This window comes from Lytechinus variegatus, chromosome 4, assembly GCF_018143015.1.
Source record: "Lytechinus variegatus isolate NC3 chromosome 4, Lvar_3.0, whole genome shotgun sequence".
Classification (NCBI taxonomy): Eukaryota; Metazoa; Echinodermata; class Echinoidea; order Temnopleuroida; family Toxopneustidae; genus Lytechinus; species Lytechinus variegatus.
The window spans coordinates 32,006,264-32,018,136 of record NC_054743.1 but is presented as its reverse complement, the minus strand read 5'-3'; the positions used below and the strand labels follow the sequence as shown (position 1 = coordinate 32,018,136).

Here is an 11,873-nt window from a genome sequence, read left to right as displayed (position 1 = left end):
AAACAGGGCGGCGTGCCCCTTTCAACCCCCCCCCCCCCCTCCGATTCTCATCGAATGAGGGTGAAACGCGAGATTTTTACTGAAATCACTAATTTACAAATTTTTGCAATGATAGAGGAAAGAACTAGGATTGTAGGAATAGAGAGAAAGAAACTGGAGTTTTTGTGAATGAGTGTGATTGTTTTATGTAAACTTTCTTTTGTGGACCCTAAAAGATTGGCCTTGCTATTTATTATGTCAGCTCCAATTACCAAATGTTTTTTTTTCGTATGTGACGCACTCTTTGATGCATGTATTTGACATTGAGATTTTATAATATGGGCTAAAAATTGTTCTTGTTCTTGTTTATCGGTCTCAAGATAAGTAGGGCAATTATTCGATCGGAGACCACTACGCGCACAAAACATTGTGCGCGCTAAAATTTGCGCGCTTAATATATTCAACACGTGGAATGGATTGAGAGGGTAGAAATTGTTGTCATTCCCTAAAAATTTGAAAATTATTTTCATTAAGATTGCATTTTCTGGATAGAATTGTTTTGCACAATGTCAGAATTAAAAGTTAGTCCACGCAAGAGGCCCCATGAGGGTAAGAATAAGCCGTTTATTTCGAACGAAACAGCGACCAGCACACGGGAGATGAAGCCAACTATCTTCAGAAAACTGTATCAGAGGGGTGACTTGCCCATTGCTATGGAGCACTACGGCATGGGCAACAAAATATTTTGGAAGGTAGGCAATTTGGTAGCTTTATATAGGGTCTATATAGCACGTCAACGTTTGGCAAATATAGTCATCTAGTGAAGATAGAACATTCTATCTGCCATCACCTCAAAGCTTATCTAAAAAAAAAAACTAGGCCTATGCCACGAACATGACGAAGTCCCTTTAACCGATGACAGAGAAAGCATGTGGTTTTATTGGGAACATTTGGCGTCGTCCATAGTTTTTCCCCGGTCATTGTGGCAGTTTGAAGCAATTTTCAGGAAAATAATCAAAAACTTTTTCCGTTTTTCTTTATAAATCAGGCCTTTGATCGAATATATTAACCAATATTATTGATATTTGATTGACGCCAATGGTATTGACAAGGGGAAGGGGTGGGGGTCAAGATGACCTACCTAAAAAGTTACAATATTTTCCGAGTTGAAGAGGTTTAACATGTTTAATCGAGTTACGTTGCAAAGACTATTTTTTGTATTCTTGTTATTATTTCCCCATCGTTTCCTTCCCCTCACTATATTAGGTCACATGATAAGATGATTTGTTTTGTGATTCGTAGAAATTTAGGACTGTCTCGATTTCAATCCGTAGAAAGAAATTGAGAAGTTGGATTACCACCACTATCTTCCCCTATTCTTCGAGGGACTTCGAGAAACTGAGCATCCTTTCGACTTCTTCGCCAGCCGTGGCATCAATGACATGTTGGAACATGGCGGTCGAAAGATACTACCCGTCATCCCTCAGCTCATCATACCCATCAAAGGTAATAATATAAATATAGGGCCTATATCCTGATGCCCTGACATCCCTACTGGAAAGAACACAGTGTACCACAGTGTGTGCACAGTGTGTTCACAATGTGAAACCCCCTTCACACTGTTAGATTTGAGCACTTGAACACATCCTCACTCCATACACACATCCCTACTGGAGAGAACACAGTGTGTGCAACAGTGTGTTCACACTGTGAAATCACCTTCACACTGTTCACCTTCACAATTTTGAGCATTTGAACACACCCTTACTCCATACACACATCCCTACTGGAAAGAACACGTGTGCCACAGTGTGTTCACAGTATTTAACACATTGGGAAATCATTTTTACAATGTTAAATTTGAGCATTTCAACACACCTTCACTCCATACACACATCCCTACTGGAAAGAACACAGTTTCCCTCTTGGTGTGTTTCACAGCGTCTTCACAGTATGGAACACATTGTGAAATCACCTTAACATTGTTAATTTTGAGCATGTAAACACACTTCCACTCCATACACATTCCTACTGGAAAGAACACAGTGTGTTCACAGTATGGAACACATTGTGAAATCACCTTCACACTGTTAAATTTGAGCATTTCAACACACCTTCACTCCATACACACATCGCTACTGGAAAGAACAGTGTGTGCCACAGTATGTTCACAGTATTTAACACATTGGGAAATCATTTTTACAATGTTAAATTTGAGCATTTCAACACACCTTCACTCCATACACACATCCCTACTGGAAAGAACACAGTTTCCCACTTGGTGTGTTTCACAGCGTCTTCACAGTATGGAACACATTGTGAAATCACCTTAACATTGTTAATGTTGAGCATGTAAACACACTTCCACTCCATACACATTCCTACTGGAAAGAACACAGTGTGTTCACAGTATGGAACACATTGTGAAATCACCTTCACACTGTTAAATTTGAGCATTTCAACACACCTTCACTCCATATATGCATCCCTATTGGACAGAACACAGTTTCCCTCTCAGTGTGTGCCACAGTGTGTTCACAGTATGGAACACAATGTGAAATCACCTGAACACTGTTTAATTTGGGCATTTCAACACACCTTCACTCCATACACTTATCCCTATTGGACAGAACACGGTGTGTTCACAGTGTGGAACACAATGTGAAATCACCTTCACACTGTTAAATTTGAGCATTTCAACACACATTCACTCCATACACATATCCCTATTGGACAGAACATAGTGTCCCACGGTGTGTGCCACAGTATGTTCACAGTGTGGAACACAATGTGAAATCACTTCACACTGTTCAATTTGAGCATTTCAACAGAGTAAATCACATAATCATAATAGTCAACCATGTGAACACACTTTGAACAGTCACACTGTTGAGGTGTCCACTGTATGGAAATATCTAAAAAATAACCCGACTGGAAAGGACACACTGTGTTCACAGTGTGGAGCACAATGTAAAATCCTCTTCGCACTGTTCAATTTGGGCATTTCAACAGTGTGAATCACATAATTATTCACATAGCTAATCTACTATGACAAAACACTGTGAACATCCACAGCATATAGAGGTAGCGACAGTATGAAATCAATTCACTTTATTTTTAATTTAAGCGTTTTATTTTTTAACAGTGTGTCTCATGATATTTTCACATACAATAGTCCACGATGTGAACACACTGTGATGTCACTGTATTACAATGTGTTCGGCCAGCGTGACAGATCGGATATAGGTCATTTGCATGACATGTATTAAAAGTAAAACATAAAGGGATAATTATTATATAATAAGCCCGATGCTTTAATCCTCAATACATGCTAAAAGAAATAAAGTTGATGCCAAAAAATATATTGAGACAGAATTAACAAACAGACGAGAACGTAATGAAAGGAAAGTAACCTTGTAATAAAACTAAAATACATATAATTACACAAAATGTACAAGAAGATTTACAGGGGGGGGTCCTAAATAAAACTGGGACAATGCAATGATTATAATGAAAGTGACCGAAAGATTTCTTTCTTTTTCATTATTAGGGCCTACATTAATTTTTCCCGAGGAAAATTTGACAAGTGTGTATGAACGACATATTCCCATTCAAAATGATTGCTGTGACTTTCAAAGAGGGGGGCACACTTGTGTTAGAACGGCATATTTATATCAAAATTTTTATTATGTCTCTCAAAGGGGGCACTGCCGTATGTGCTCCCCCCATCCCCCACTAGATCCGCCACTGGTCAGGATCATAATACTGATTTTAGATTTGTGAGCCAGAACTGTATGCGGATTAAACATTGACATGATTGACGAGTGTCTTGTTGGGCGTAATGTGAATTCTAATTTCTAACCAAATCATGATTAGACAGGAATGAATATATAAGGATAAAATATTACTTCCCAATGATATTTTTGTGTTTCCTTCATTTCTTTTATTCTCAGATGCTTTGAACACACGAGATAGGCGGGTCATCTGTAGCACATTGAAGGCCCTCCAGAAATTGGCAGTCTCGGGCGAGTTCGTCGGAGAGGCTTTGGTGCCGTATTACCGTCAAATCTTACCTGTACTCAACATCTTCCGAGGAAACAATTGTGAGTTTTAAGAACAAAATGTTGCGCAGTTTCCTTAAAGGTCAAGTCCACCCCAGAAACAAATTTGATTTGAATCAGTAGAAAAAATCAAAGAAACATAAAGTTGAAAATTTCATTAAAATCGGACGTAATCAAAATAAAGAAAGTAATTTTTAAAACTTTCGCTTACTTTTTTAAACAAAACAGTTATTATGCACAACTCGGTGTTATGCAAATTATGAAAGAATTGATGATGTCCCTCACTCACTATTTCTTTTGCGTTATTATTGTTTGAATTATACAATATTCGATTTTTAGAGATTTGACAATAGCAACACCTTGACTGAGCCACAAAATGTTAAAACAATGGTAATTCCTCATGTTCAGGGAAAAAGATAAAAGTTTGTTTCACATGACAATGAGGAATCTTTTTTATATATACTTCATATTTCATGTAGTAAAATACAAAAGAAATAGTGAATTGGTGATGACATCAGTCCCCTCATTTGCATATCGACCAGATCGTGCATATAACTGTTTTGTGAAATTAAGCGAAACTTTAAAACTTTCTATTTTATATCCGATTTTGATGAAATTTTTAGTGTTATGATTGTTGGATTTTTCTCTCTTTCTATTCAAATCAACTTTCTGTTGGGGTGGACTTGTCCTTTAAGCAGCTATATACGACACTTCTTGATCATAATGAAATAGATATGAAGGGAAAATATTGATAGTATTTCCATATAGCATTAATTAAGATGATGGGAAACTCGGCTAGACCACACGTACGTTTACATTGGGATTGAAATGGTTGGCGAATCATTTGCCAAGTCATATAGACCGAAGTACAGATTATTTCAACCCTTTAATAAAGAGCGTACATATTTTTTTCTTCAACTAAGTAAAGTGTACACATTTTACCTTCAATGGGGGGGGGGGGAGGGTAATGATAATGCACCTTGTGCCCCCGGCTCCGGGTCTGCTCACCCTCACCATATATCTACCATCTCCTCCCTCAGTCAATTCTGGTGATGGGATCGAATACGGACAGCAGAAGGGCTTCAATGTGGGCGACGTGATCCAGGAGACCTTGGAAGTCCTTGAGAGACATGGAGGAGCAGAAGCATTCGTCAACATCAAGTACATGGTCCCAACTTACCAATCCTGCATGACCGTTCAGGAGTGACGAAGATGCCACTTACTTTTGAAGTTCACATTTTTCGATCTGAAAAGTGCTATCCGCTTGTAGAAGTAACTGCTATGTAATAATGCGGCAAAGAAATCCTTAAAATAGTTTTTTTGGTGATTGAATTCAGGAATAGCTATAGAAAGTAAAATTGATAGTGGTAAGTGTGGCAACCAAATAGCAGTGACTTTTATGATTGGCAACCTTCATTGGTGTATAAAAACGGATCGCAACTGATCGAATAGTGTGGAGTTGGATTTCCCCACTAAAAATTGAAATGGATACAAGAATCAATTTCACGAATAGGTATTCTGCTTAAACCTCTGTCAAATCTGAATGAGTACTGTCTCCTTTCATTCCATTAATGTCAATGCCAATGAAAAATATACATATAGAGATTGCAACTCTTTACAACTAATTGTATGAATTAATAACTGTCTTTATATTTCGTTCAATCATTTACCAGTAGCTTCTCTTGTATTTCAGTTTTTGTTCTGTTAATTCACTCCCGTTTGGGTGGGAGTTTAAGAGACCTGAAACATTTCGATGGACCATTTTGACCAATGTAACTCCTTAACTGCATTATTGTCTTATGTCATGTCGTGTAGTATGTACAGCATACCTACACTTAAAGCGTCACATTATTTATTTATTCAATTATCTATTGATTGATTGATTAATTTATTTATTCACTTACTTATTCATCATTATCATCTGTATTAATATTCCACAAATTATTTGAAAGACTAAAAATTATAGTCATGATGGTTTGTTTAGGAAAATTTACAGCATGTCATTTTTGTATATGTAATCCATTTGCTTTGTCAATAAATTAAAGAAAGTTTTGTTCTTTGGTCAGATGAAGTACGAAGCAAGATTCGTTGATATACTGTACTATATTATATCAGAAGATCACATGTTTTGTAAATTATAGGCCTTTGTAAACCTTTGTTAATTTGAGATGAATTATTAATAAAAGCGAATCATTATTTCAACTAAATTCTCAGTGTTGATTATAATCGTCAAACCACTAGATGTATTCAACAAAAAATGCTCAATAATAGTTCCTCTATTTGTAAAACAGAATAAAATCAACTCTTGTGTATTACAATAGGCTAAATGATGAATATTTATAACCGTGGAAACGAGTTTATATAAAGACTTGGGATAATTCAGTTTTCAAAATTCACACTCATTTTCGAGAAAACGTTTGAAGGGCCCGTCTTACAAAGAGTTCCGATTGATCTGTTCAACCACATATATGGACGGCCAGCAACGTCAACATCTAAAATGCAACTTTGTTCAAAATATTTTCTACATATTTTGTATATCCATACATTCATCGTTTGTTGAAGATTCGGTGTGATTCCTTTTGTTTATTAAGGGAAAAATTATGGTATGATTGGATTTCCATACGGTTGAGATTGATGGGATCAATCTTAAGTCTTTGTAAGACAGGGCCCTGAACTTTTGATCTTGTGAACCCTTGACGTGGATGTTGACTGTATATCAACAATTACAAAACAAAACAAGTTTCCGTTCCCCATCCTCTTCTGAATTACACCGCTGTTTTCATTATATGCTCATCTTTCTTAAAAATAGAAAAAGGAAATAATGGGGAGATAGGAAAGAAAGTCATGTTTGGAGAGGGGGAAATAATTCATTAATTGCTTGATATATGCACCACATTCACATTATAACCTTCATGTGGTCATGAGGTTCTCCTAATGTAAAATCTCCCTGAATATAGCAGTTGGGCTGCATGAAATATCTACAGTATATATCTGCGCCAATGATAAAAATGATGGTCATACTCCAAAAGGTAAATGTAGTGCCAACTCGTCCATTCATCACACATGGTGATCTTCAATTAGTCTAATGCCATTCTGTCAACATTTCCTCTAACAGCTATTTGGTCCAATAAACATTTTGGTCGATTAGCCACTTCGTCACACCAGTTCGTCTATTACCATTTCGTCTCATTGTAAAGTATAGGCATTTCCATAATGATTAGAATATTTTGTGTAGGCAACACTCTCACCCCACTCCCTTTCTCTTTCCCCCTCTACATTATCCTTGAATGTGTGTATGTTTAGTGTTAACAGGTTTATGGGCAGGGTGGTTGACCCAGACGGTCACTGAGCAGTGTTCCCATTTGAGTCAGCATAGTTTATAGTAGAATAGAATTAGTTTAGTCTCAGTATAAGCTCATGGTCAGAAAGTCTATGGGATGTAAGTGTAGGATAGTGTAGATCTGTTCAGACTGAGAAATTTTGTTGTGCATAGTTTATTAATTTAGTTTTGTATGGCAGTAGAATAGAATTAGGGAAACACTAAATGGTCAGGATTTTGTAGAAAAGAGAGAACAGGACTTATGACGTGGCATAGAGAGCTGCCACATGAATGGAACAGAGGAGACATTTTTTTGCTTTGAAAAGGATTGGACAGAGTTGGATTTGATGTGAAGAAGAAGAGAACACATTGTGGCAGTTGTGGAATATTTAGTTTTGTGACAAACCGTATATTGAGAATTTTGAGCAAGTTATTTTTTTTATCTTGGAGTTTACCCTGGAAGCAGACATAATACACAACCTTTTTGCCCCTCTGCACCCAAACATTGGTATTGGAATCGAAGCATCTATCCAGCTTGTGAGTATTTTTTAGCCAATAATTAGAATCGGAACCCCTTTCAAGACATCAATGATAAACGCTATGCAGATTGTGAGTATTTTTTAAAGCCTATTTGTGGAATTATTGTGGAGTCAAAATACCTTGTAAGACGCTTACCTGATATATATTTTTTTGATCGTGCACATTCGTTTTGGTCGACACTGGATAAGAGACGCTATCCGGAGTATTTTTATTAATTTTGGATCCCTTGTTGGAGTATCATCCTGATCGATTGAGACATTTATTGAGGATAGATTCTACACTTCTTTCGCTACCGTTATCTCCATACCGGACAAAAAGTCTCAAACTGCTTCCTTTTATTTTGTTTGGTTCTCCTTGTGGATACTGACCGATCTATTTTTATTTAATGTTATTTAATACATAATTTGAGATTGCTTTCTGATTCTGTCCAAGTTGTGATATTACATATTTGTTACCTTTATATCTATAGCCTTGTATCTTTATAGCCTTGAATATATATATCCCCAGTCATCCTATAAAACCTGTTTGACTTTGTTTTTGTTTGGCTCCTTGACTACAGAAAAGTATATTGGTTTGAACCTTACATAATTTGGTGTCAGAAGTGGGATTTTAGTCAAGGAATATAATATTTAAGGCTCCTCGGTACCGTGTTTTATTGCTATTCTTGATTATATACATTATTACCTATTTCATTTCCTCCTCCATTGCGTAAATAATATCCAGACTGTAAGATGGCCACAGAAGGCAATAACGGGGGTGCCCCCATCTCTTCTTCCAACCAAGGCACAGCTCCAATAGTGCCACTCCCTTACTTCCCCTTATATGTTACGATACCAACTTTCAGTGGGGACAACCTTGAAGCCACTCAGGGGATAGAGGGGTGGATTGCAAGAGTGGAGGCAGCCTACAAAGCATGGAATACCCCCGAGGACCAGAAATCACAGGTCATCATCCATCACCTTGCAGGAGAGGCCCGCAGGGAAGTGATGGTTTTGGACATTGCGACAAGGACAGACCCTTCTAAAATATTTGAAGCTCTCCGAGATATATACGGAGAGAAGGAGACATTGGCATCCTTACTAAACAAACTTCATGGGCGACATCAGAGGCCCGGGGAGACAACAAGACAGTTTGCCTTGGCTCTCCAAGAGCTCACAGGGAAGGTTGAGAGCAAGTCAAAAATACCCAACGTGGATGAGGTGTTGTGCGGATGCTTCCTTGAAGGGATGCGTCAGGGTCCTGTGAAGATCGCTGTCAGCCGTTTCGCTCGTAGGAACGGGGCTATCTCGTTTAGGATGCTGAAGGAGGAGGCAAGGAGGATAGAAGCAGAGGAAGATATGGCGGGCCATGGTGAATTTGGTCAGGCTGAAGCATCCGTATTCAAGACGGATGGGGTCAGCAGCTCGGCAGGTAGTGATGCTCCCTTCACCCTTTCTCAATTGGCTGAGGAACTGAAGGCCCTTCGGGTTACCATGACCGAGCTAAGTCAACAAGTGGCCAAGAGAGGCAGAGGACCTGGGAATCAGCAGGGAGGAAAGACCAGGAACCCAAGCTGGGACGACCAAGGCCGCCCAAGATGTTTCAACTGCAACGAGTGGGGACACATGGCTCGAAACTGTACGCGACAGACAACAGAGTCGTCAGTTACAAGCTCACGTCAACCATCTGGCCAGGATTTAAACTAATTGGGACCGTCGCCATGAGCCAAGCGACAGGATCCGCCCCTACCAGGGCTCACAATGTGAAATACCGAAACCTTGTAGGTGGACAATTCTTTACGACAGTCAAGATAGAGGGCTTCGCGACAGAGTGTTTAATAGATACTGGATCTCAAGTAACATTAATCTCTAAGGACTTTGTGTATTCTTGCTTGGGAACACCCCTTGATGGATCACTGCCTTGGCTTAGTCTCAAAGGGATTAACAGACAAGAGCTTCCCTACCTTGGTGTGCTGAATTTGACATTTACAATTTGTGGTAGGGAATTTCAAAATGTTGGCGTAATTGTGGTCAGTGATATCAGCACCAGTAAGGCCCAATGCCTTATTGGAACAAACCTCATCACTAGGTGCAGAAGTCTTCTCGATGTACCCCCAGAGAGAATTGAGCACCCAATGTCTCCAGGCTTAGTTGCAGCAATAAAGATGGTGGATACTCAAGAAGCAGTTGTTCATGCAAAATGGGTTCGGACAGTTGGAAAAGGAGAGGTGGTGGTACCAGCGGAGACTGAAGTAGTGCTGAAGGGCAGATGTCTAACGAACCTACACCTTACAAATGGTATTACCGCCATCCTTGAACCAGTAGACCCAAAGGACCTTCCTGGGGGTCTTATGGTAGCTCGGACTGTAGTTACTGTGAAAAGGGGCTACCTACCTGTAAGAGTAGTAAACTATAGTAGACAGCCAGTTAGATTGACCAGAAATGTCAGACTGGGAAGCCTTGAATCATTGGACAAAACTCAAGTCAACATCCTACCCAGAGATACTCCACTACTTGAGCAGGGAACCAAAGATGACAGGATTGACAAAGAAGGTGGATACGAAGCCATGATACACCATATCGAGGGAGTGGATAACACAGACACAGACCCACGTAGAGTGCCCAATGAGAATACTATCCCAGGCGTGGATATTCAGCAAGATCTTGAGCCGGAAGAGATTGAAGCAGTACACAAGCTGTTGACAAGACATCGGGAGGTGTTTTCGGCTAGAGAAGGGGATTATGGCCGAACTGACACCATAACACATACAATCCCCACTGGTGACACCCAGCCATTCAAAGAGAGATTTCGACGAATCCCACCACAGCTGTATGCAGAAGTGAAACAGCACATAAAACAACTACTGGAGAAAGATGTCATCCAAGAGAGCCACAGTCCGTGGGCATCTCCAATGGTCCTTGTTAGGAAAAAGGACGGCACTATACGTCTCTGTGTAGATTACCGGAAACTCAATGCACACACCAGAAAGGATGCTTTCCCATTGCCCCGTATTGAGGAGTCCCTAGATGCGTTGGGTGGGGCAAAGTATTTCTCCACCCTGGACCTCGCCAGTGGCTACTGGCAAGTGGAGGTTCGCCCCGAGGATATACCAAAGACAGCATTCACCACACCAATGGGTCTTTACGAGTTCAACAGGATGCCTTTTGGACTCAGCAATGCCCCAGCCACTTTTCAGCGATTGATGGAGCGTTGCTTAGGTGACCAGAACTACCAGTCCCTCCTAATCTACCTGGACGACATCATCATCTTCTCTAAGGACTTCAAAACCCATCTGGAAAGGTTGGACCTTGTGTTTACACGATTGACGAACCATGGACTGAAACTCAAACCATCAAAGTGCAAGATACTCAAATCCGAAGTGCAGTATCTTGGGCACGTCATATCGGCGGAGGGAATAGCAACGGATCCAACTAAGTGCTCTGCTCTGGAGAACTGGAAGGTTCCCACTACAAGGAAGGAAGTTAGACAGTTCCTTGGGTTTGTTGGGTATTACAGGAGGTTTGTGAAAGACTTCTCCAAGATTGCAAAACCTCTGTTCAGCCTAACAGGACAACTAAAGAAAAAGCGCAATCACCAAACAAACCATGGAAACCCCTTCTTGTGGACGGATGAGTGTCAAACAGCCTTCGACACACTGCGCAAGTGCCTCATGTCACCGCCAATCTTAGCATTCCCAGACTTTCAGAGACCTTTCAAATTGTACACGGACGCAAGCAACTCAGGGCTTGGTGCTGTACTGGCCCAAGAGATAGATGGGTCAGAGAAGGTAATTGCTTATGCAAGCCGTGGACTGAGAAAGTCTGAGAGAAATGATGCTAACTATAGTGCCTTCAAACTGGAACTTCTTGCTTTGAAATGGGCAGTGACTGAAAAATACAAGGACTATCTGACTGGCTCTAGAGTTGATATATTCACGGACCACAACCCCCTAGTACATCTGGACACTGCTGACCTTGGTGCTGTGGGACAAAGAT

General features: G+C 39.9%; 1 protein-coding gene across 1 annotated transcript; it reads left to right on the top strand.

Moving 5' to 3' along the window:
• Positions 1-438: 438 nt before the first annotated feature.
• LOC121412655 (parkin coregulated gene protein homolog) lies at positions 439-6,118 on the top strand. The gene is made up of 4 exons (XM_041605431.1): positions 439-735; positions 1,318-1,485; positions 3,933-4,082; positions 5,081-6,118. Exons 1-4 carry the CDS (start codon positions 546-548, stop codon positions 5,245-5,247), a joined length of 675 nt encoding a protein of 224 aa, XP_041461365.1. The 5' UTR covers positions 439-545; the 3' UTR covers positions 5,248-6,118.
• The last annotated feature ends 5,755 nt before the right edge of the window (positions 6,119-11,873 follow it).

Excerpts from the sequence above, each read along its gene's own strand:
- LOC121412655 (XM_041605431.1), top strand. The coding sequence starts at position 546 with ATGTCAGAATTAAAAGTTAGTCCACGCAAGAGGCCCCATGAGGGTAAG. Across the intron at positions 1,486-3,932 it reads GCTCATCATACCCATCAAAG|ATGCTTTGAACACACGAGAT; the intron begins GTAATAATATAA and ends TTTTATTCTCAG. Across the intron at positions 4,083-5,080 it reads CATCTTCCGAGGAAACAATT|TCAATTCTGGTGATGGGATC; the intron begins GTGAGTTTTAAG and ends CTCCTCCCTCAG.